Genomic DNA, 24527 nt, shown 5'->3' on the forward strand with positions numbered 1-24527 from the left:
GTAAACAAAATGTGTTACCAATGCATTTATTAGCATGCCCTGCTCTGAATTTGTCATCCTCACCTGTATGAAACATTGCCTGTATGACTTTCACAACTTCTATATTTCTATTTCATTTTTGTAATTAATTGGATTCTTCTATCATGCACTACTGTGGGGATTTAAAGCAAGAAAGTTCAGTCCTACAGAGATGAACTGAAGGTAGGCAGCAGCATCTCTGTCTTGGTATTAATTAGGTGTATTGATTTACCCTTGCAGACATGTGCCATTCACGCTGTTTCTTTACCTCTGTGCATTCAATGTGCTGCTTCTTCACGCTCTTGTCTGAGCAAGTGCATCAGTATAATCACTGCTTCCAGCTAAGTGCTCAGAAGCGATCCTATTTTATAGCAGTCCTGCATGCACACAGGCCATGAGAAAATGTTACGGAAAGGAAACAGATACCCTAGGCCCAACCCTACAGAGTGCTACAGACTTCCAGGACACCCAGGAGTGTTTCCCTCTTCTCTTGACTGCAGTGGGTGTAGGGCTTCTGCCTGTGGACAGACTCAACTTTCAACTCTTGGGGTTTTACAGTGTAACTAAGGGGAGCTTTCGGTTTTTGATTCTTCTTACGTGCAAGTATAGTCATCTGTAGGAAGGTGTTTTCAAAAAGGAAATTCGGGCAAGATGAAACTTCGACATATTTTTTCAGACGTCTTGTCATGTGTTCTGTTCCAGTGTAGTGTGAAGAATAACAGCTTATAACAGAAACTAAATTGCAATGTTTAGACTGACATGTCACATACTTTCACGAAAAACATTATTTTCCAGTGCTTTTCAAAGATCATGGTTGTATTTTGAAATGCAAGCAGGATACGTTTCTAAGGTGGAATTTGCAAGAGGGTGGAAGTTGCCCTTGCTGCACAACTCTACTTAATGAGGTGTAACCCACTAAGGGCTTGGCCCAGGGATTTGTACAAGTGGTGAATGAAACACAGCCTCATTTTCTGCCCTATGAATATTAAGATTTCTGTGGCTTTGGTTCTAGAGAAGAGCAAGCATGGTGTGGTACTAAGCGAGGCCTTTAATGTCTTACACATCCTTGGCTGTGAGTGAAAGAGACGTGCAGAATCGGTGGGCAGCTGACCACCTTATGTCAGTTTAAGACAAGCAGTGACACTGAGAGCTGCGGAGTCATTCTGGGTTTGTATCAGTGGGATTAAAAGCCAGTTTGATGAGAGGCAGAGTATTTCACAGGTCACAGCACCTACTGGTTGTTACCAGACTCTGTTGTTCGTGTTCCCTTTCCTTAACAGCCTGCTGTTCTTCCAACCTCCATCTACCCTTTGACAAACATTTCTTCTGATTTCCCTTGGGGCAATTTTCATGGAATTCCCCATTATGGCCGTGCCAATATGCGTTAGAGAGAATGGATTCTGGTGTGAATTACAGCTGCTACCTGCAGATTGTGCTGCAGACCTGTGCTGGGGGCAGCAGCCACCAAAGGCCACCTGCCCCCCAGGACAGGGAGTGCCTCTTGTGTGTGGGGAGCAACCTCGGCACTCCTCAAGCCTCCCAAACCCTGCACACAGGCTCCTCTCCCCGCTCCGTCCCCTTGGTCCTCTTTTTCATCCTTCCTTCTTTCCCTTCCTCCCTCCCTCAGTCCTTCTCTTTTTCCTTTTCTTCCTCCCTTGATTTTCCTCCTCTTCCCCTGTTTCCCCCCTTCTTTCTGTCCCTATTGAGATACTTCCTTGACACCCAGTGCTATTGTGTTCTCCAAACACCAGAGCAAAAGGCAGTGCCTTGCCAAAAAAAGCTCGTCTCATATCAATACGTTAACATTCCCAAAGCCTTTTCCCTCATGTTTGATTTCTTCAAGGAAGAAAATGCTGCTCCTCAGTTCTTCATATCCTGCATGATAGCAAAAGCGTCAACATACTTTCTTTTTGGTAATTTACAATGAAAATTTATTTCCAGTAAGGAACGAACAAATCTGCCATCCTTGGCTTCAGGAAAACAAGTGTACATAAATTTAGGAAAGAATATCCCCAAGACATGGACAGAAGCGATCACATCCCTAACAAGAAGGTTCTTGCTTAAACCAGGAATACTGCACCATGTGAAGACCTCTCAGACTCGCAGCTGATCACTGACCATGCCCTGTCACACATGGCTGGCAGGAGGTCACAACAACCTTCCTGTGGGAGCACACCAGCAAAATGCATTCAGCTACAAAACGTGTACCTGAACAATGCAGGCTGTTGGAGCAGCTGGCATCCTGCTGCTCCGAGTCTTGTTCACTACACTGTGAGCTGGACAGTATCTCACCAGGAGAGATGCAGGCTATGAAAACATTTAGGAAGTCCTGTTCAATGGCCTCTGTTGACATGCAAACACACAGTTAACAGCAGCGAAACTAAGTAACGTGGTGTTCCTATCAAGATTAGTTTCTGCACTCTGGTAAAACCACAGCGCTGATGACTCATCAGCAGGGGACTCTGCATCTTGAAAACAGGAGGCTGGCAACAGGGCTACAGTACACCCCCTGTGCCACTCCTTGTCCTGTCAGCCCACCAGCAAAACAACCTGTAATGGAAATAAACATAAAACACAGATGCACAAGGCAGTTGAATTGCTTAAAATCACTGTGTTGCACACCAGCGATTCTGACCAGACCACTTGCACGTGTCCTGGTTCTTGTCAGCAGGTGGGGGAGAAGGCGTGAGTGGGTCAAATCAATCTGCTTGGAAGTATCGCAATGTAAAACCACCTTATGCTTACATAAGGTCTTGCCCTGAGGTTTGTAACATGGACTTTTTAATACAAATAATGAACCTTTTGAGAGCTGCTGCTGTTGGGTAACTGGAGTGTTTCCTAAGCTGAGATCAGTTGCTGCTTCCCCTCATGTCTTACAACAATTACTCGGTCAAGATCAGTAGCAACCTCAGCATGCACACTCCATAACCTCGCTTTTTTGGAACTTGATTTGACAGCCGTGGAAGTCAAGGGGAGGAAGGTGTGAGAAAAACTTTGCATCCGTCTCATTTAGAACTCATATTAAAACTCTTGGCTTCATCTCACCCCTGCCACCAAGCTATACAGAAGCAGCTTAATCTGTTTTTAATGACAAGAGATCCACTTCAAGGAACAAGTCCATGGTCTTACTGACAAGAATTAGCACTCATCAGCTGTAAATGCATAGGGACTACCTCAGTGGCTGAGGGAAATAACTCAGTAACGGTAATGACGATTGCTAAGACTTAGTTTTATATAATCATTGACATTAGATGATCCCCTTACTGGTGGATTTCTCCATGAGTATGGCTTCTTCCCGTGAAGAGCCCAATCAGGCAGAAAGCAAAGACATGAAACGTTTGCACATCAAGAATAACAACTAGGAGACGCGCTTTGATGGCACCTGAAGGCAAACCCATACAAAAGCCTCTGAAGTCAATACCAATGACACCAGAGTTGCATTAGACAATGTAAATCTGAGTTCTTGATAATATGCAATAAGCTTGCTTTCCGTTAGAGATATAGAATATAACTATAAGCTGCAAAAACCCTCACCACTTAGGAAACTAGATCCGTATCCCATGATGAACTTTACTCAACGTACCAAACACAGAACCTCTCCCTAGAGTAACCTGGTGCCGCATACCAGATTTCTGCACGCTGATGTGTTATACCCCAACTCCGTGCTGAACTGCAGGGCCAGGCTTTAAAAATTTCTTTCGTCATACAAAATCCAGGTTGAGGTGCCCCTGCTGTAGTTGTGCCCCCAGGCCGTCTGTCAGTCCGAGAAACTGTTTTAAATGGGTTGCAGTGGTCCAGAGCACATTTCTGCTTCCTCTTTGATAAAGGCCTTCATCATCATACAAGTCAGCTGATCTGCTGACTCATCTTTTCACTTCATCTAATTTTTATTTTTTTTTGTAAGATGATCAGCTTTAAGTGGAAAAGTGCTTCAGACCACAATTTATCTTAAGATACTTTCAAATCCTGAGTGCCACGCACCTAAAAAACCCCCAGACAACAGCTAGACCATAACAATAAGACATCACTGAAAGAGTAGAACCTACCCATACTTACAGACAAAAGCTTTTTTTAACCCAAGCGCTGTAAATATTCTTGAAAATTTTTGAATGTACAGCAGCCAACATAGGAGAAAACAAACAGGAAGAAAAAGCCCTTTTGGAAGGTGCCCACAGAAAGCAATGATGCCTATTCTATCTGGTTTTTAAAACTTAACTGGTATGGCCAAAGATGCAGCAAGAAGTTGCACAATATAAAATATCTCCAATCACACATTTAGTTACTATGTAATATTTGAAGTTTATATCCCCTTGTTAGACAACACTAATTGGATGCACTTGTCTAGCTCATCCCATATTAACCTTGTATCTGCAGAATTAATGTGAAAAGATGCAGGAGGTCCCAAATCATTCCTGGTATCTGTAGTCAAATGCTTTGAATTCCACTCCAACAGGAACAGATTTATGGATATTACCGCCTGCACTGCTAATATACTGAGCAAAGCGCCAGTAAACACACTATCTTGCTGAAATTTGAGATTTTCTAGTGACCTGAAAGCACAGCTAATTATGAACACCACTGACCCGGTACAGTTCTTGATGTACAGCAATAGAAGTAATGATCAAGTGTCAGGTGGTAGATTAACTGCAACTTGTTAAAAGACAAGTTGACTGCTCAAATCATTATTCAAAGCTTTTTTGAAGAATAATGCTCCCCATGCCCAACATGCAAAAGAAACAATCAGACCACATTCATATATTAATTTTTATTTTCCCATACAATATTCACAGGGTCTGCTTTTTGTCTTATTCAAACTAAACTTCCCCCCCCCCCTCCAAACTAAAACAAGAATTGACATTTCAGGACATGAAAAGAAGTTCTGTAAACATAAAACATCCAAGCAATAGCTGAAACCCAGGGCCTTTAGCAATTAAAAACACAGTTATATCCCCTTTAACGCAGTGTGTTTACTTGTGTATCACACCATTAACCAACTATTCTTTTCATATATTAAAAAGATGCAGGTTTAACCAAAAGTCACAACACCATTCCTTCACTCACTGCGTGTTAGCATGTGTTTTATTATTCCTATTCAGTCACTTATTTAAAAACTATATACAGCTATGTTTAAACATGTGTCTTTGTGCCATGTTTTTAATAACACAAAAATAAAGGCATTTTGAAGCTATTGCTGCATATTATGCAGCAGGATACCAGAGGATTGGTTTGGATACTTAACTTCAATGCAAAAGTCAAGTCCACTAAACCTCTGCAGTGGGAGTAATATTGGGCTGAACAGTCCCACTTCACACATTCAAACATTATGAAAGAATGAAGAGACATGTACGTGATGGCTGACCATTATCTGTTTTATCCCATTGTTTAGCAATTTTGACAGCACACAGAACAGCTCAGTGGAAAAAAAAACCCAACACGTTTCAATCTTCAGAACAAATGCTTTTGTTGTGATTAAAGCTACACAAGTGATATTCAAACTCCAGAAGATAATAGCGGACACTATAAAAATTAACTCATGTTTTCACTCGACACTTGCACCTAAAGTGTACCACTTGCTTTGTTATTGTGTGCAATGCAGCACAAAAAGTACTGAATATCAGTTGCTGAAACACAAGAATAAAGCATGTAGGTACAATGAAAAATATCGTGTGCAGGCACAGATTTGTATCCTAAGAAGAAAGCGCTAGTTTTTTTTGTTTTCTGATCTTTGTGAGTTTAACTATGTGTGGGAAGCTTGCATCCCAAAATGGGACTGCAGTATTTAAAATTCAACACAAGATAGAAAAACATTACATATAATCCTGCATTTTATGTACATTAAGCTTTTTAATACCCCTGTGATGTTTTAAACAATTTTTGAGCTCTTTGAGGTTTTTCTTCAGTTTCCAAAAGAACAATCATTCAGTTCACAACAGAGAGTAGGTGCACTTCTGTTTATTTTTTCAGCCATCACAAGATTTTAAAATCAAGTAATCTTAGATAAATTCTTCAGACTGCTCAAGTGTCATCTGTACATGTAATTTCAAATTTTTGCTGGAAATAACACAGGCAATTAAAAAAGAGGTTAGCATTCTTTCTCTGCTTGCTGAGAACTTGTTTTAAGAAGCATCTTTTGAATTAGCCAGTATATATATGACAAATTTTTTCACCTTAGTTTAGCTTGTATGCACTTAAGAACTGGTCAGTCTACTTATTCCTCCAGAGCCATTTGAAGGAGTTTAGCCTTATTATGACCAACTCAACTCAAGCTACTTGTAGGTACATACATTTACTACCTTCCACATCCAAATAAAACAAGACCTTACAGTACATAAGCTACTGAAGACATGAGCAGTGGAAACAATGTTAACTATAACTCTACCAAAAAGATAACCTGAAATATTTAAAACATTTCCTGACCACTAGCAAAAAAGGTGGCAATTAGATGCACAAGGCCATCAAGTATCAGTGCACCACACACAGGGAAGTAAAATTTACAGCACTTGTGCAATGCAGTATCAATATCAAATTGGCCTCTTAACAGGAAAACGATTTAGTAAAAGGCTTTGTATGTGCCTAACACATGATATAACTTCGTCCAGTGCTGGTGCTGTGCTGCTTAACAAATCAAGCTACTTCTGCTCTTAAATCCAAAAAGCAGCAGCAGCATATACGAGTACAGAAACTGTACAGTTTCAGCGACAAAGTTACAAGATTCCCTATTTTATTGCATGTTTTTAAAATAAACTTGGGAGATTTGGATTTTTGAATACAGAAAGTGGATTTCCTGAGTAGTCTCAGCTTAGAATTTGTTCAGTAAAACAAACATTGTAGAAGAGGAAATGCATTTATTTTAATATAGAGGAATGTATGTTTAAGTAAACATACTCAAATATAAAATTTAGCAAGTTTTGAAGATGAAGACTTACCAGGCTGATGGCGAATTTGCACCATGATGTAGTGTCAAGCTTGCAACAATTTTACAAATAAGCAAGGGGTATCATTGGATTATTTTTTCAACAGCAAATCAAAACAGTGCACTATAGTTCATCACATTTGCCTTTTTATAATCCATATAGTCTGAAAATTAAAAGCAAATCAAATTTTCACATATATTGGCTCTCAGACACTAGACTGCTGGGTTATTTTAAAGTGTTATACTGCAGATGGCTAATCTTACTGGTAAAAATCAAACTCAGTTTGGATTAAAATTGGTAGAAATGAAGAGAGGCTGCTCACTGCCAGATATTTAATACAGGAATCATAAAAAACTTAAGTTCCAAAGTATTTTTGAAATATTTCAGATCACGTGTCCCTTCCATAACATTTTGCATCTGTTTTGTGATTTTTAAGGGATGAGGGGTAGACACATTTGGATATTGCATATATTCAGATCCTTTGTACCTGCAATTAATTGGAGAACAGTAATTTTTACAGATGAGTAGCACACAATGACCTGAAGCATTACCACTACCAGTTACGATCCAACACGGGTTGTTGTGGTTCTTTTATCCGAGAAGAAGCTTTTGAGGAGAAATACCTGACCGATACTAACAACAAGAAGGATGATTGCTTCCCCTATTGACCAGTAGGCCACCCTCGTGTTCAAATCCTCCGCTCTGCTGCGGCCCTGCGCTTCCCTCAAGCGGAAGTGAGTCTGATAATCGATGACAGACTTCAAAGCTTCGTGAATTGAAACACACGCAGACTCCATCTAGAGAAGCAAACACACACCAGTGAATTAGGAACTTTTAGTGCTTCTCCTGCAAAGTTTTGTGGTTTGATATTTAAAATTAGGATTCATGTAACTTTGCAAGCTAAGGATTAACTCAGTCCATTGTCAGACTGAAATACTGTAAATGCAGCAAAATTTAACTTACATTGACCAAACTCTATATACAGGAATGCGACAGACTATTAAATACAGACACATGTAAAACTGCCGACCTAATAAAAAGCAACAGACTCTGAAAACCACGAAACAAATCTTAAATTCATGTATATTTGGGCTCAAAATGAAAATTAGAAACACTTTTGAAATGTCAGTGGTCTCCCAGTTGTTAATTCCACACATACCAGAAAAATGAACGGTTGCTAATAACATTAAGATGCACATAGTGTATATTGAATGCTTCTGGTTTCACATGTATGACATTCTTCACTGCATAATTCTCACTCAAGTTGTACAACATCCTAAAAATCTACATTACTGAACTCCACATATTCTTTTGGGAAGAGACCCTTCTCTCAGTTGTGTTTGCAAAGAGTGGTTAGAGAAAGGACAACTCTGTTACCTTTCAGTGTTCCTGAATGCTCTATAATATAATCATATAACAAATGCTTAACAAATTGCCAAACTTCACTGTCATTTTTCATGAAAAAGAAGTAATACCAGTTTTCCAAGCCCTAGATCATTTTTCACATAAACTTCTTCCACTTTCAGTTCATCTTCTGTAAGTAAGTCGGTACCATTCACTGTGTTTTGATCACCAAGAGATTAATCAACAGATCTTCAAATTACTTAATTTCTAGTCAGTGTTTGTTTTTCTGTTTTATGGCTTAAAATTATTTCCTGAAGATCAAACAGCACAACCTATTATAAAAGGAAATGTTTAACACACTGATAGGATCACTCTCAGTTACTTCTATCTGTTTCTAACCATCTTTTCAAGTTGATGACTTTCAAGAGAGGTCTGAACAAGTCTAAGATTTTCTTCTCAACAAAATTCAGGAAAAGGTTTTCCAAACTAAGTTCTGTCATTGGTCTCCCATAAATTACAGAGCTCTCCTAGTCTGCACAAGGGATTTAAACACAAAGTCACTCTGGTTTTAGGGATTTATCTTTTACTGTCCCTGTGAAAGGCTGCCCAAATTTGTTCACACTACAAGCCTCAAGAAAACTGCAACAAGAACCTTCTTACCAAAGATGCATTGTGCTCTGAAAATTAACTTTTCCTTTCCCAAATACCTTATTTGCAGTGTTTATGTTATAACCCAGTGATAAGCTTTTTTTTATATATATATCTTCTCCTATGGGCTACAGAGATGCTAGACTCAGGAACCGCATGTTATGTGTTCTCAAAATCCCTCCGCTGATGCCAAGATAGCAAAAGAAAAACCAGACGTAACCGAAACACAGACTGAACAGAATGAAGACTCAAGTAAGGAAAAAGAGATGGAAACATACAGGAACAAGAATCAGAATACAAAGTAAAGCAGAGCAGAAAAGTGACAAGAGGTAAGAGCTGCAGTTGAATTCACAGCAAGTCACCTACTCATTACAGATTTCAGCTACTGCAGACTTAAGTGAGGCAAATTCAAGTGAGATTGGCGGTACTTACACCATTGAGTCCAGACTAGCAAAACAACAACCATGTACAGCATTCTTTAATGGTTGTTTAAAGCACGGTTTGGTGATGGTTATAATGTAAGAACATTAGTGGGAATTCATGAAGCAAGTGATCCAAAGGAAGTTTTGATGGATTTAGACTGGTTAGAGGTGGCACAAAAGTGTAAAATCCTGAGGATATAATAATAACACTCTGACACTTCCTAGTGTCTTATAAAGGACAAACATCTAGAAGCCAGCTAAATATGGCTGATTTTGTCAATTTGTTTATTTTGCTAGAATTTTCTTCTCCATTTTAAAAATGGCAGTTACATGAGAGGTCAACTTAAGCCCTCCCCCAAAAGAGACTCTACCATTTTAAATAGAAAAACAATCTCAAAGTTTCGCCAAAGTTTGGAATTTTGAAAACCCTGACTCACTTTACAGTTTGTGAAATCCACACTGCAAGAGGCACAGAACCATGGCATTAAAGGGAGGTTCCCTTAACAAAAACACAAAAAAAAGAAGACAGTGGCCTAGAGTTCAAGGTTTAAGTTTCTACCCTAATTTTCTCTTAAGCACTTGGTGATTCCATCTCAGCTCTGCTCTGTGTCCTATAGAATCATTTTGGTTGGAGAAGATCTTTAAGATCATCAATCCTGTCTTCAGAAAGAAAGATGATTTCAAGTAATTCAGATTATTTTAAAGCTCCAATCCATTGATTTTTCAAAAGTGATATAGATATCTAATGCAGATCTACTTGAAAAAACATTGCTTCCACCTAACAGCTGCTGTCAAACACAACAGCATTTTACCTGGGTAAGTGCAGTTACTCTGTTCTCACTAGGAAACAGCGGTGGATCTTCTCCAACCTGGAAATCAAAGTACACAGTTTTGTGTGTGAAAGTGGAGAATTCATTGCTGAAGCAGAATTTGTATGTTCCATTTCTGGATGCAGTAAACGTGAAGCTATCATATTGTTTCTTCATCTCTTTGTACAATACAATGCCATCGGGATCTTCCAACCGACAGTCGACATCATAATGACCTCCAGTGATCACCTGAAAACAAAAACCAAGAAATTGTCTTTCTAACAAAACAGACTTTTATACTTTTCTTCTAAGAAGTATGATTTGTCAAGTGGCACTGAAAAATTTTTTAACAAAAGTTTTAAAATACAATGAATGAATCTGAAAATCTTTCGAAGCAAGCCTGCAAAATTATTTTCTTACGGAAGACATTAAAATACTTTTAGGTTCAGGACATGTACTGTCAACTACATTTTCAAGCCATTTACAAAAGTAATTCTAGTTTGTTATAAATAATTGTACAACAGCAAAGGCTACAGTAGATGAAACTTGATGGGGCAGCAAAGACATTACTGTAACAAATCAACCATTTGCTGTATCCACAACTGCTCCACGAAATTCATTCAGCTGGCTGAGATGGCTCCTTTCTGGATGGACAAAAGAGCATAACTACCCTTCCAGCTCAAGCTGCTTTAGGCTGCAGGAATGGCATTCAACGAGTAGAACAGGTATTTCAACGTGTGCTTGTGAACACAGCAATGTTCTAGAGGGGTCTGCTGCCTCCCTCCTGCACAGTTAGCCACAGCATTTCATCCCAAAACCAGCACATCCAGATAATGTCTACAAGTGAGTTAAAGCTTCACATGATTGTCTCAAGGTTTTTTTCAGGCTTTGATTATGGTTGGTTTACAGCACATTGCTCTGTAGATCAGCCTCCCCACCTCTACAGAAAGACTAATTGGTAGCTTAAGTATTTATAATTTGGGTGTTCTGATGACTCTTAGGCTAGTAGTTTTACACTTAATCCTTGCTCCAAACTTTTTCCTTTTAAGATAAGGCATGCTGAAGGAGCAAGAGACTTCTATGTAAAGGCATGTCCCTTTTATATGTGTGCAGAAATTGCTGAAATATTTCAGTATCTGAGTACCTGCACTTCACATAGTATTATTTAAACTCACAGAAGTTTATTTAGGTATCAAGTTATTAAAACGATAACATTAATGGTACAACTGAAATAACAAGAGATCTGAGCAGCAGCTGCTCTGTAAGCAGGAAGTTCTCAAAATATTCAGTTGGCAAGCAGTATCTTCACAGTTTTTCCAAAAATGTGATGACAGGATACAAAGAGTAAAAAAATTTTTGGATCTCTGGATGTCTTTCCCTGGATGTCTGCATCTACTTGGGTTTTCATACAGAAATGCTTATCTGGTTGGAAGGAAAAACAAAAATACGATTTTCTATAATGAGATGATGGCTCATTTTTGAAGTGTGATCTCAAATGTGACAGGGGTGTGCTTTTTACCAATTACATGAATGTGACTCACATTCAGTTATATCACACACCTTGAAAGGGCCAGTTTACGTCTACATGGTAAAGATTTGCCAGAGCTTTAAAGTTCCCCTAGAATTCGTTCCCACAGAGCTTGCTTGAGCCTCCTCTCAGCTCTTGAGACATACTGCCAAAGGACACGCACACAGCACTTCAGTCTATTGGCAGTTCGTCAAATCCAGACTTTATTTTTAACAATGCTACTCCTGTTCTGATCACCAACAAAAGTGACAACAGCAGGTTTATCTGTCCAGCAACCTCCAATGACATCCACCTCAAAGCAGGGGGGAAAGTACTGCACAGAAAAGACTTTATTAAAGTAACAGGCAGGGACAAGAAACATTTGGGTAGGGAAAACAATATATCTAAGGAAGAACTATAACACGTAGGACAGAGTAACAAGGACTGATATTTGGCAGCAACATTCCCCAAAACACGAAAGGCAGGACAGCAGCTGGGAAAGAAAAAAACATGGGACTTAAGCAAGAAAAGCCAGACCCTAAAAGTACATAGTCCCTTCAAAAGCCCCCGAAGGTAACTGTGATTCCTATTGTCAAGGACGATTTCTCTCTCATGCTGCTGCTGTACTGTCAGTGACTTCACCAGCTGAAGTGACAGACTGAAGGGTTCAAACTCTGCTGATACACTCAAAGGCAGCAAAACTGTCAGGGCTGTTTGCTCGACACTTCTCAAAGTTGCACAGTGTGCTCTATCATGATGGCAGCATGTTCAAACTGTTAGAAACTGGGAAGAGGAAGAAAAACCGTGCAGCCTCACTTCACAGAATCACGTAATCACAGAATATTAGGGATTGGAAGGGACCACGAAAGATCATCTAGTCCAATCCCCCTGCCAGAGCAGGATTACCTAGATCATGTCACACAGGAACGCGTCCAGGCGGGTTTTGAATGTCTCCAGAGAAGGAGACTCCACAACCTCTCTGGGCAGCCTGTTCCAGTGTTCAGTCACCCTCACTGTAAAGAAGTTTTTCCTCATATTTATGTGGAACCTCCTGTGTTCCAGCTTGCAGCCATTGCCCCTTGTCCTGTCAAGGGATGTCACTGAGAAGAGCCTGGCTCCATCCTCGTGACACTCGCCCTTTACATATTTATAAACATTAATGAGGTCACCCCTCAGTCTCCTCTTCTCCAAGCTAAAGAGACCCAGCTCCCCCAGCCTCTCCACTTAATACGTGCCCGTTAACTGCAATCTTCAACAAGATGTCACTTGCCTGAATGTTTTTTTGTATGACTCCCGTCTTGCTATATGCCTGGGACACTTTGGTAGTACAGCATACCTATTCCATCACTTTCTTACTGTTTGCTATGTGACCCCCATCTGAACCACACTCTGACATAAGAGGCATCAGCGTCAGCTTGTATCGTGCTCATCATGCAAATACCTCACAAACCGCAAGAAATCACTTTCGCAGCGCCTTGCTGGGCGGGGGCGCTTTAGGTGCTCTCCGTGCCGTTCAGATGGGACACCGCATGACAGCGATCAAGGGTAAAAGACACCACCAGTTTTCAGGGCCAGCTTTATAGGTCTTACTTAGCTCTGGACTAAGCTGACGCCTCCCCGCCGCTCCCGCGCAGCGCACGCCAGCGTGCCCTACTTCCTCAGCTGAGCGGAGAACTCCGCATCGGCTCCAACCGCTGCGCCCCTGCCGGGCGCTTCTCCTCACCACTCGCAACAGCCGAGCAGTGCGCAGCCCAAGAACGAAGCTGAGGGGCTCCCCCGCCAGCACAAGCCCCTCGGCCGAGCGCCGCTCCCCGGCGGCGGGCGGGCTCCGGGCTACGGCCCAGCTCCGCCAGCGCGGCGCGGCGCACCCAGGGCCGGACGGCCCTTCCCCGTGAGGCCGCCCCCGGCTACCTGGAACTCGAGGGTGCACTTGGTGCCCTGGACGATCTCCTCGTAGAAGCACTGCTTGGCGTTGTCGGGCAGCTCGAAGGTGATCTCGGAGGCCCGCGCGGCGCAGGCCGCCAGCGCCACCAGAAGGAACGGCGGCAGCCGCCCCCGCGGCGGCGCGGCCCGGGAGCCCCGCAGCGGCATCGCCCGGCGCGGGGAGAGGTGAGGGGGCGGGACGCAGAACAAGCTGAGGTGAAAGAGGGGGGAGCGGGCGGACTGGCGGCAGGCAGCGGCGCCGGCGTGGCGGAGAGGCCGAGCGGGGAAGTGCGCTGCCACCCGGAAGCGCTTGCGGAGGGCGGTGCCTCCCAGCGTCGGTGCTTCCGGGTAAGCGTCGCCTCCCGCCTCCCGAGGGTGGTTTTGCAGACGTGGTGTGCGGCGCGGAGAGGGGCGGGGCCGAGGGCGGAGAAAGGGCGGGGCCTCGGGGTGGGGGCGAGGCGGGGGGCGGGGCCTGCCGGCCGGAGTCCCGACAGCGTGCTCGGAGCGGGCAGGCACCGGCGCGGTCCCCGCTCCGAGCGCAGCTCTTGGCCCCGTGTCCGCTGAGTGCAGGCAGCCGGGGGCTGAATGGCCCTTAGCGTCCCGGGAGGCACGGCCTGGAGCGGGAACGGTGGGCTCTTGCCGCCGGACGCAAGAGCGGCCTCAGTGCTCTCCCTCTGCAAGACGCTGAGCCTGAAGAGTTCCCCTTCGCGGGCCGTGAAACATTCCTTGCTCCAGAGAGAGAAAACACCGACTGAACGGCTCACACCGACGGCAGGAATGTCGGCTTTAAGTTCTTCTTCTCAGTTATTTTTACAAAGTAAAACAGATTCAAAAGCAGAAATCAAATATAACTGCCATCCTTATATTCATCTTACGTTCTGTGGTAATTCGGGCAGAGTAGGAAAAAGAAAATTCAGTTCCAACCTCCCAGGCAGGAGAATGAACTGGTACCAGGGTTGGTCTGGCCTGCCGTTTTGCTCCTCTGGAAAAGGGGCTAACCTGGGTGACGTGCCTAATGCCCAAAGAGGCGCCGCGTTGGTACAGTTCTTCATCATCCTCCAGCCTCAATGAGGTGACTCCCGAGTTAGCTTGTGGAGCCTGTGAATTTCATCCTCAGCACTGTATGAGAATCCTGGGCATCTCTTTGAGGACGGTGGGTTTCACAGGACAGAGGTACCCAAAATTCATATGTTGAAGGCTCTGATAGATTTGCAGGCATGGATTAAAGTGAGATGGCAAGATGCTTTACTAAGTGTCCACGCCACCTCTGAGGCAGACATTACTCGCCTACAATTAACCCTCAGGTCTTTGCTGTTTTCATTTAAACACACTGGTTTTATTTCAGATGGCATTTAAGTGTTGGCTGATAGTTGAGATATCCCAAAAGCAGATTATATATTTGTGCCATAGGAGTCAGCTTCAGCCATTTTACTTAAATTGGTGGCTACAAGCTTGTAGGATCTATATGCTTGCGCATAGTGCTCCCAGTCATCTTTTCCTTCATGTGGCAAGAAATACACTTCAGGAAGACTCACTCCATGATTTTTCACAGCTACTGAAGTGATACTGTATAGCTTATGGTTTCCTAGTTCACTCTTTCCAGCTGTTTTCTTAAAGCCTCACTAAACAGGCAAAATCAAGCTTACCTAAGAAATGACAATTGTAAGCCTGCCACCAAATAACCAAAAAACAAAACAGAAGGGGAAAGATGCCTGGTAAAACAAAGGTAATCCTGCAGAGCAGGCAAGAAAAGTGTCTGGTGGCACCTGCAGAATAAGCAAAACCACGAACATGTCCCGATCCCCAAAATAAGTCATCAAGAGCAGATGACATCACTTCCTTTTCTTTTGGATTGGAGACAAAGTATAAAACATCAACTGAGTAAAGAAGAAAGAAGGCAAATTGCCTGCAAGGAGCTCTCAAGCCTGATCACCTTGGCCCTGGTGACTAAGGACCACCAAGGAGCGCAGCGATCAGCACTAACTACGTAGCATCAGCTCCACTGTGTTGTGTGCTTGTAGCTCATCTGGGCTAGATTGGTTAAGGGCTAAGTGTTTCACATATGTAGCGATAATGATTGATAGTAATTAAGAACTATTAGCAACATGAACTGCTTGTGAACATCAGTACTTCTTTTGAAGCTTGAAATTGGCTTGATTTGTCCATTTCCTAAACACTCCAGTCACAGCGATATCCACTTCCATTAATGATATCATGGAATCATAGAATGGTTTGGGTTGGAAGGGACCTTAAAGATCATCTAGTTCCAGCCCCCCTGCCATGGGCAGGGACATCTTTCCACTAGACCAGGTTGCTCAAAGCCCCATCCAACCTGGCCTTGAACACTGCCAGGGAGGGAGCATCCACAGCTTCTGGGCAACGTTGTCCAGCGTCTCACCACCTTCACAGTAAATAATTTCTTCCTCATATCTAATCTAAATCTACCCTCTTTCAGTTTAAAACCGTTCCCCCTCATCCTATCACTACATGCGGTTGTAAAAAGTCCCTCTCCAGCTTTCCTGTAGGCCCCCTTCAGGTACTGGAAGGCTGCTAGAAGGTCTCCCGGGAGCCTTGTGTGTGAGCCGACACAGGCAGGACGCAGGAACAGCCACAAGACCATGGATAAAATGCAAAGAGCAAATTTATTCCCGTTACCTCGCAAACCGGGGGATCTCCGAAGCAGCACCCGGGGCAAAGGCACGCAAGCGGGGACGCAGACACCACGGAGCTCGGTTCCTGCTAGTCAGAGAGTGAGAGATTTTGGGCCTGCTGCTTTTGCCTGCATATAAAGGATTTCTAGCAGGCGGTAGTTTTCCACAGTGCTTTGATCTTGCAGCAGGGCCGGAATCTCCGGCCTCAGCAATTAGGTGCCCCTGAGTCTTATCACAGGCCTCTGTTATCTAACTGCAGATGTTCAGTTAGATAACTTGTGTCAGGCACACAAGACTAAACAACCGTTAGTAGTATGATATATGTGTTTTTCGATACCCCAGGTGCAAGTCACTTGAGCGTGTTTACAATCCTCCTCGCCAATCTTCCGTTATATTCCCACACCTTGTCTTCTCCAGGCTGAACAACCCCAACTCTCAGCCTGTCTTCATAGGAGAGGTGCTCCAGCCCTCTGATCATCTTCGTGGCCCTCCTCTGGATTCACTCATATATATGAAACTATATATTAATTTGTAACATTAAAGCTTTCCTCTTTTAGAAGAACATTACATAGGCCTTTGTACTTGATGATTTCATTATAATTTTCCTTGAGTTAACCCGTTAATAATTGGTAATCCTTACAAGGAATAAAAAAATCAAGCAGGTTGCTGGTTTTCCAGGTTGCTGGTGCTCCTGTTACTGTTAACAGATTCTTCCCAGTTTCCATTGTTCTGTCTCCACGTGTAACCACTCTGTTTGTGAAGCAATAAAATTTCACATGTTGTCTTTATTATCTTACTGCACAAATAATATTTGAATATTAAAACCCCCAAAAGTTCAATAAATATATTTTAGAGGGAGTCATATAAAGAGGTTTTCTTTCCTACTGGACAATATTTAATTAGGGTGAGACTCAGTTTCAGATGCTCTTCAGCATAGTTCTTGCTTGAGAAAATTATTTATATTTTTTTTCTATTATGACAGAATATTTGCAAGCAGAATTCTGAATTACAACCTTCCCCAAACACAACATGCATAGCTAGATAATTTTATTAATGTCTTTTTTTTTACCTTATGGGTAAAATTAAGCCATAGTTCTCAAAGACTGGGAAAAAAAAGCACTCATTTTACTGTTAGATTACTTTGACATCAAGTTTGTAAATGTGTGTTGCCACTTTCTGTCTGTGGAAAATTAAAATTGTCAAATGGCAAGCGTTTCTTGCACAGGCATTAATTAAAACATGTTCTCCTGAAGAATGTTAATGAACCATAGTGGTACCAGCAGTTCATTTCTTCAGAAGCACACATGGAAGCAGCTGCAAAAAGACTGAAGAAACCTGCAAAGTAGAGGAAACTCAGGTGTCTGTGTTTCTTCTTCTCTGCTTAATAGCTGAGACAAGTTTCAAACCTTTTCTCCTGAGGTCGTCCAAGACCTTTTGCCCATATTAGAGGCTGTAGATATGGATGTAATTTCAGGCAGATAAGATGAGATCTTACAACTGAAATAACATTTCCTGTTGTTTGAGTAGTAAACCAGAAAAAGCTGTTCTTCACCTTTGTAGTCCTTCAATATGCAACCCTCACTGCTAGAGGTTTTGAGAGGTGTTTTCACAAAATTCCTTAGCCTGTGTGGCCTCATACTTTTCCAGAAATCTAGTTGCGTATAACAGTTTAAAAAAGTCCACCTTACTGTTGTCATTTAATTATCACTTAAAGTACATTCCATGGTATGCTTTATCTCGCTGCTCAAACTCACCTAACATGGTAAAGCTTCTCCATTTTAAGTACCTCAGCTTTCAAAATCGTTGCTTTGGGCTTGCTTTGACAGATTTGACATAAATAACAAACCTTGATGTGCAGAGATTAATTCCTGCTTACTTTCCAGTACAGTGCTCAATTTTTGATAGATTAAAATTAGTCAAATAAGGTGGTCAGGTTATAATACAAATTAATCTTCCTTTTCACTGTCCTTCATACTTAAGCAGCAGCGCTGAACAACTTTGGCACCTGCAAAACACTCGAAGGGCAGTCAAGTATACTAACTACTAACGCAGTTTCGTCCCACACTTTCAGTGCGATTTGTGCAAAGTCATGCTGTGGAGGAAAAAATCACCAGACCTTAAAACTGCTTGAATTTATCCTTTCTTTTAAGGTTCAGTGCATTTTCTAACCTCTGTTCTCATGTTTTCAAAACTGCAGTGAGCAAGAAATGAGCTTGTTTGCATCTGAAATGTCAGTGTGCTACTGTCTATACTCGTGATATTTGATTATGTAAAAGCCAAAACACATCCAGGCAGGACACCCCAAGAAAATAACACATTTAAGTAAATGTTTCAGATGAAAAAACAAATTTAGCTGCACCCAAAATTAAGCATTTACTGTATTTCCACATGTTCAGCTTCACAGAGTAAGAGGTTGAGAGCTGCAGCAGTGCAAGGAGTTGGCCACGATGGAATCAGAAGGGAGATTATTGGGAAAGTTGTGACCCTTGCGACCTTCTGAAATACCCCATGTGCTGTCTTGCAGAGTCTCAAGTCTTATTGACAAGAAGAATTTGTGAACCTGTATTCATGAAAGCATGTTTTTAAAATATATTTGTAAGTAAGAGGTTCAAAGGGATAAGAATTTGTTTCAAAATGTCGGTTCAGTGGGCTTTTTTCTTTTTTTTTTTTTTTAAGAAAAATTAGGGAAATAAACATGATTGCAAATGTCGGGAAAAAAGTTTTTACCTTCCAGGAATGTACTTGCACCCTGCCACGACAAAGCTGGGGAGCTAACCGGCGCGGAGCTGAGCCGTGAGCTGGGGAAGGCGCTGCCGGGGACCCCCCCGCGCCCGGCGCCGCCCGGGGACCCCCGCTGCAGCGGGCCTTTGCTCCGCAGGCGCTGCTCTCCCTTCAACACACCAGAGGGAGCTCTTGGTCACAACTTCCTTCGCCCCTCTCTGTGTTGAAAGTCTATCCCCTGCCTAAACTCTTTCTACTTGCAAATTGGCTCTTTCAATACAGTGATAAATGGATATTGGCAAGCTAAAAAAAAAAATAGTGACAATCTCGGCCATATATAATGTAGGCATAGCTCTAAGGAATGGGTTACAACAGCCAGGTCTTAGGCATCGGTCAGGATTCCAGCTCAGCAGCGAAAGCCCAATGTCACTTTAGGTACCAGGTCTCCCTATATGTCACATACAGAGATCTCCAGCAGTGAGGCTCACCAGCACCCACATCCTGAGCAGTGAGCTGCAAAAGCTGCTCCGTAGGAAACGAAGAAATGTTACCCCATGGAAATACCAGCGTGTTCTGACACCCATGGCAAAAGTGGCCTGCTCTCGGCAACAGGTAGGAATTAATCTCCGATTAGCATTCACAGTTCCAGATCCTCTCCTGGGACACGTGCCTGCACCAGCCCTGCTACAAAGCATGTAGCGCTGGGGTGGGGCAGTAGGGACCACCCCCATTAATTCTATTTCTTTAGCACTTGCAGGGCTCAGGTGGTGCAAAAGGCCAGTTCCAGTCTGTTCTCAGTCTGAACCTGGGTTTGAGTGGACTGTGTGAAGGGAAGAGATTGGGGGAAGGGCTCAAAAACCTCAGAAAGAGACAGACAATGAAAGACCAGCTGTCCTGAAGTAGATAGGAACCCCAGATGATGCCCTGGCCAGATTTTAAGTGAAGAATCTGAAGAACCCAGGCATCCTTCCCACAGCACTCCTCCCAGTGGCTCACCTTTTGTTTTGTTTTGTTTTTTCTCCCAGTCATGGCTGAATTTTGATAATGCTGTTACACTTACCTAATGAAAGAAAGATTTGTTCTGTCATATGTGCACTTCTATCCATTCAGATTTCACGTACTTACCATATGCTATAAAACACTTAATAAAGATAGTCCACTTTTTACAACTATATGTAGTCGGTCTAAAAAAAGATACAATTCTCTCTACATAAACTGTTTCAATTAAAGCATTTTAAGCAATATTGTGGCTTCGTAACTAACGGACAGGTTTTAGAAGACGAAGAATACCTTTATAGAAAAATAATTCTGTATGTTTTTCTTTTCTGTTCTATACCTAAATGGTTCTTCCCCATTCATAGTAATCCCAGCTATTCATGCTCAGGCTGTAGTTATGCACTGAAAAATTAATTTATTGGTCTGTTACCTTCTGTCATGCTGTAATTATTGCTTATAAACAGCAGTCAATTGAACAAATAAAGCCTTTAGCATGACTGGCTCTCTAATAGATATGCTACTCTTAATATTTCCTGAGGGAAGCAATACAGAGTTTCATGTAAGTGAATAAGGATACCCATCTGGTACATTACCTGGCTACCCAACTATAGCCTGTTGATTCCAAACCCATCTTTCTTAATCTTAGGTAAAAGAACACAAGGTATTGAGTATTTAAAAGATACCAGATAAGCATTAGTATCTTAAGTATTTCCAGTATTCTAAGCCAAAGGGAGTTTCCACATTTCGTCTTAGACATAGCCAACACAGCAACAGCATGGTTAATATCTTGGAAAGCAAAATAATCAGGTACGCTGTGAAGCAACTGGCATTTTGTTTTGTGTCTTTTCTCATTTGTTCTGTATGCTGTGTTGCTTTTAAGATATTTGACATACTGGTACATACTGGTACATTCAGGTATTCTTTCAGAAAATAGAAACAGCTAGAAAAGCAACATATTATCAGTGTGTTTAAAAATAGGAGTCCAAGCCTGGATGTGGCAATTTGTAACAGATGAAGTCTAGGCAGAGATCACCCATTAAATAAATCCAGGAAAAAAACATGTAACAGTGTCACATGTAGATAACAGAGAAGATAGAATCAAGTGTGTTGCTTGAGGTGGAATAAGAATGGGGAAAACAAGATTAAGGGGAAAAGCAAACATCTTAGGTGGGATAGAAAATAAGAACAACAAAGCTGCTACCCAGGAGATCATAGCTGTTGTAAAATTGCCTTGCCATTCTGCAGAACAGGATACAGACATGTGAACTTGTGTTTTGGAACTTACAGTTAGATGAAGAAATATAGGAACTCTTTATAGTCCTCGTTCTTCTCCTCTTAGCTGCAAAAGAAGTGAAGGGTCTGTGAAGTGCATATTGCAGCAAAAGTCACGCTTATACAATTGTTATACAATTCTTCAAAGCATTCAACAAAAATAGCTGGCAGGTGAAGACTGACTAGAAGTGCTCAAAACTTGGGTGACAGGTGATGACAACTTCTAACTGATACAGGAGAGGTTGTCTACTATTGTCACTAAAAAATTGAGAGAGGGATGCTCTTTAAACTGTTACACAAAACGCTTCACAAACTACACTGATGTAAGCGTGTCCAAAAAATATTGGTTCTAAGAAGTGCCTCAGTTTGTAAACTTGAGCAAAGACATTACAGACACTGTTAAGAAGAGGAGAACTGGAAAAGGAGCAGGAAAACCCACAAAATCATTTGGCCTCTTGCATGTCCGCAAAAAGATGAGTAATGTGCTGACCAATTTCTTCCATAACTAGTCTGCATAAAGAAATACAGACACAGAAACCTAAGAATGATCTTATCTGCATCTAAATCCAAAACCTAATTTCATGGAAATCTCAGAGAATATGCTAGTACAAGACTGATAGTGAAGATCCTCTGCCCAGAACAGTGTCTTTCAGAAAATGGTTCTCTTTACTACAAATTGGCTTAGACTAGAAGCCTATAAAAAAGAGCCTTACCACAGACACACAGACCTTTCTCAGTGCAGATTGCTCAAGACTTTGGGCTGGAAGCCTAGAGTGAAAACTGAATAAAAGCCTGTCTGCCTAGGAAGAATTTATTTCCAGCGACCTCTGTTCCACAATGGCAAAGCTCTGCCAGCCACATGAGGCACAGCAGGAGGAAGAACAGAAGCCAAGAGGAAACTTGGCTTTGTACCTATTGCAGCCTTAGTCATCCTTTTTGAACAGAATTCAGCTGTCAGCCATGTAGAAGACAAACACCTGCGAGGAAGCACAGAAACAGCTGGCATGAGAGGTGATATTGCAACCACCATCTGCTGCGCTCTTTACCAAGTCCTGCTCTTCTGCTAGGTGAAAACAGTAATGCCGGTCCTGTCATAAAAACTAATGCACTGGGATGAATGAGGACATCCAACAGGCAACGGGGGGAAAATTTTCTTTGAAAGAAAGAAAGAACAAGGATGACATCATGTTTTTATGGATTGATTATTGTTGTTGCAGTTCTTTACTGTATCTTGGGCATGGGGAAATAGTAACATGGATGGACAAAAAAAACCTGCTCACTTTCTTCCTCTTAAGGCTTCTATTGCACACTCATAGTTTCTCTTTCAATATCCTGTAATTTCTCTAGTAATCATCTCATCTGGCCATTGAAAAGATATTTTCAAAGTATTTGCTTAGATAATCCACCTAAACTTGAAGTGTTTATTATTTGTCTTTATAAGGGATACTATCAAGTCCATGGGTCCTATCATAATGATGTAAAACAGGTAGCTATCTCTAGGTTAATAGATAACCAGGGTTTATACCAGTACTGACTATGCAACCGGAGAGATCTCCATGCTTGTGTTTTGAATTACATATCGAAAGCTTTGATGGTGGCTGATACTTAATCACAGACTTGGAAATATGATATGCTTGTGCCAATCTGCAAAATTAAATGTATACCCATGGCTGCCTTCAAAAGATACTTCCAGTGACTTCTGTTGGCAGTTTTGCAGCACACTTGGTGTCCCAGGAACTCACAGGTTCTTTCAGTGCAAAGAGTTAATCTGTTTTGTTAGAGAAGGTGGCAAACAGAGAATCTGACAAACCAGGTCTTGTGTGATACAGGCGTTTTAAAGCAGATAGGGAAGAATTTTAAAGTGGCTGTGGGAGGGGAGCAAGACCAGGAATGTGAGGGTTTTCTTCAACGGTTAGGTTTGCTTATGGGCAGAAGAAAGGTTAAGACACTACTGAAGATGAATGAGAGGCTGTAGCAAAAGTCAGACTGCTAGGACAGGTATTTATTCTACACACTTGAGCACTTTTAGATATTCTTGGTGCCAGGAACTGCAGTTGTTAATTTTTCAACTTCTTTTTACAACTTATTATACTGTTAGACATTTTCAGTACAGAAATAGGATAGACTGAAATCTGACTGAGGTGTAAAAGTATGTAATAATTAAAGTTGTATACAGACCCCCCCCCTACCCCCCAAGATTCTGGCTTAATGTTATAATGTGTTTTTTATTTGTGTAATAACTTACCAAGGTACAGACAAGATTTTGACAAGGGCTTTTTCTACATTAGGTGAAACAGAAAGCTAACATGAAGAAAAACTGCAGAGAAAATAAAGTACTTCAAGGGATTCAGGGGCTTAATTTAAGATACTGGTTCCATTTTTGAAAGTCACATGGGCCTGCATTTTAATTCCACAGAACTTTAAAAATTTTACCTGTTATTACATTGAAAAATATTGATGTTGACTTTAACGAAACTTGTGGTATGAGGCTGTATGGAGGTCGCAATGAGTTTGTACTTTTTTCTGGAGTTTAAATGCTCAGAGTTTACATTCTGCTCATTTGCCTAAGTTAGAATTTATGTCTCTGTGTTGATATTACTACTAACTAGTGAGGACTTTAAATTGTAGGGCTGCATCTGCAAGAATTATAGTAATCATCATTGCAGTCTGAAAGTCTGGACACCAGTACATGTGGTTCTAGTGACGAAGAGAATAGGTAGTTTCTTTGATTCATGGATACCATTTGTGTTTGTACATTTTTAATATACTAGATGTTGCAAAAATGGAAGAACATGAGAAAATAAAAATATTCTGTTTCCTTCCTGGAATAGTAGGCATGTCGTGTATTTGTGTTCTTGAAGCAACTTTGAGCTTGGACAAGTAATAAAAATAAACCTGAGACTATGAGTAATACTTTTCATAACAGTAAGTTTACAAATTGGAGAAGGAACCTTCATAATATTACTGGATTTTTTTTCCCGGTATACACATCCTTTTCTTTTTTAAACATGTTGCTACATCTCTGCAGATGATCAATAGCTGTTGATCATTCTTAACTTTCTGTGTGTGCCAAAGGACACATATACATTTCTTCCTTGTGTTTGTCTATTCAGAATATTAGCCGTAACTTAAGGGGAAGAGGAATCCAGCATAGCTGTCTTCAACAAGACTTTTCTATTTGATCAGTCTTATACATGAGTAGAGGAAATTCTTTAGTCCTGAACTCATCTATCCAAGAAAATAAAGGAATACAAGCAGGGAAAATAAACATATTATTTTTTCTTTCTCTAGAAATAGCTAAT

General features: G+C 41.6%; 1 protein-coding gene across 1 annotated transcript; it reads right to left on the minus strand.

Moving 5' to 3' along the window:
- Positions 1–7398: 7398 nt before the first annotated feature.
- Positions 7399–13904, minus strand: TMED7 (transmembrane p24 trafficking protein 7). Its single transcript, XM_068422570.1, has 3 exons — positions 13574–13904; positions 10159–10404; positions 7399–7729 (listed from the first exon to the last, which is right to left on the minus strand). The coding sequence occupies exons 1-3, from the start codon at positions 13751–13753 to the stop codon at positions 7493–7495; spliced, it is 663 nt and encodes a 220-aa protein (XP_068278671.1). The 5' UTR covers positions 13754–13904; the 3' UTR covers positions 7399–7492.
- Between the last annotated feature and the right edge of the window lie 10623 nt (positions 13905–24527).

This window comes from Nyctibius grandis, chromosome Z (genome assembly GCF_013368605.1).
Source record: "Nyctibius grandis isolate bNycGra1 chromosome Z, bNycGra1.pri, whole genome shotgun sequence".
Classification (NCBI taxonomy): domain Eukaryota; kingdom Metazoa; phylum Chordata; class Aves; order Nyctibiiformes; family Nyctibiidae; genus Nyctibius; species Nyctibius grandis.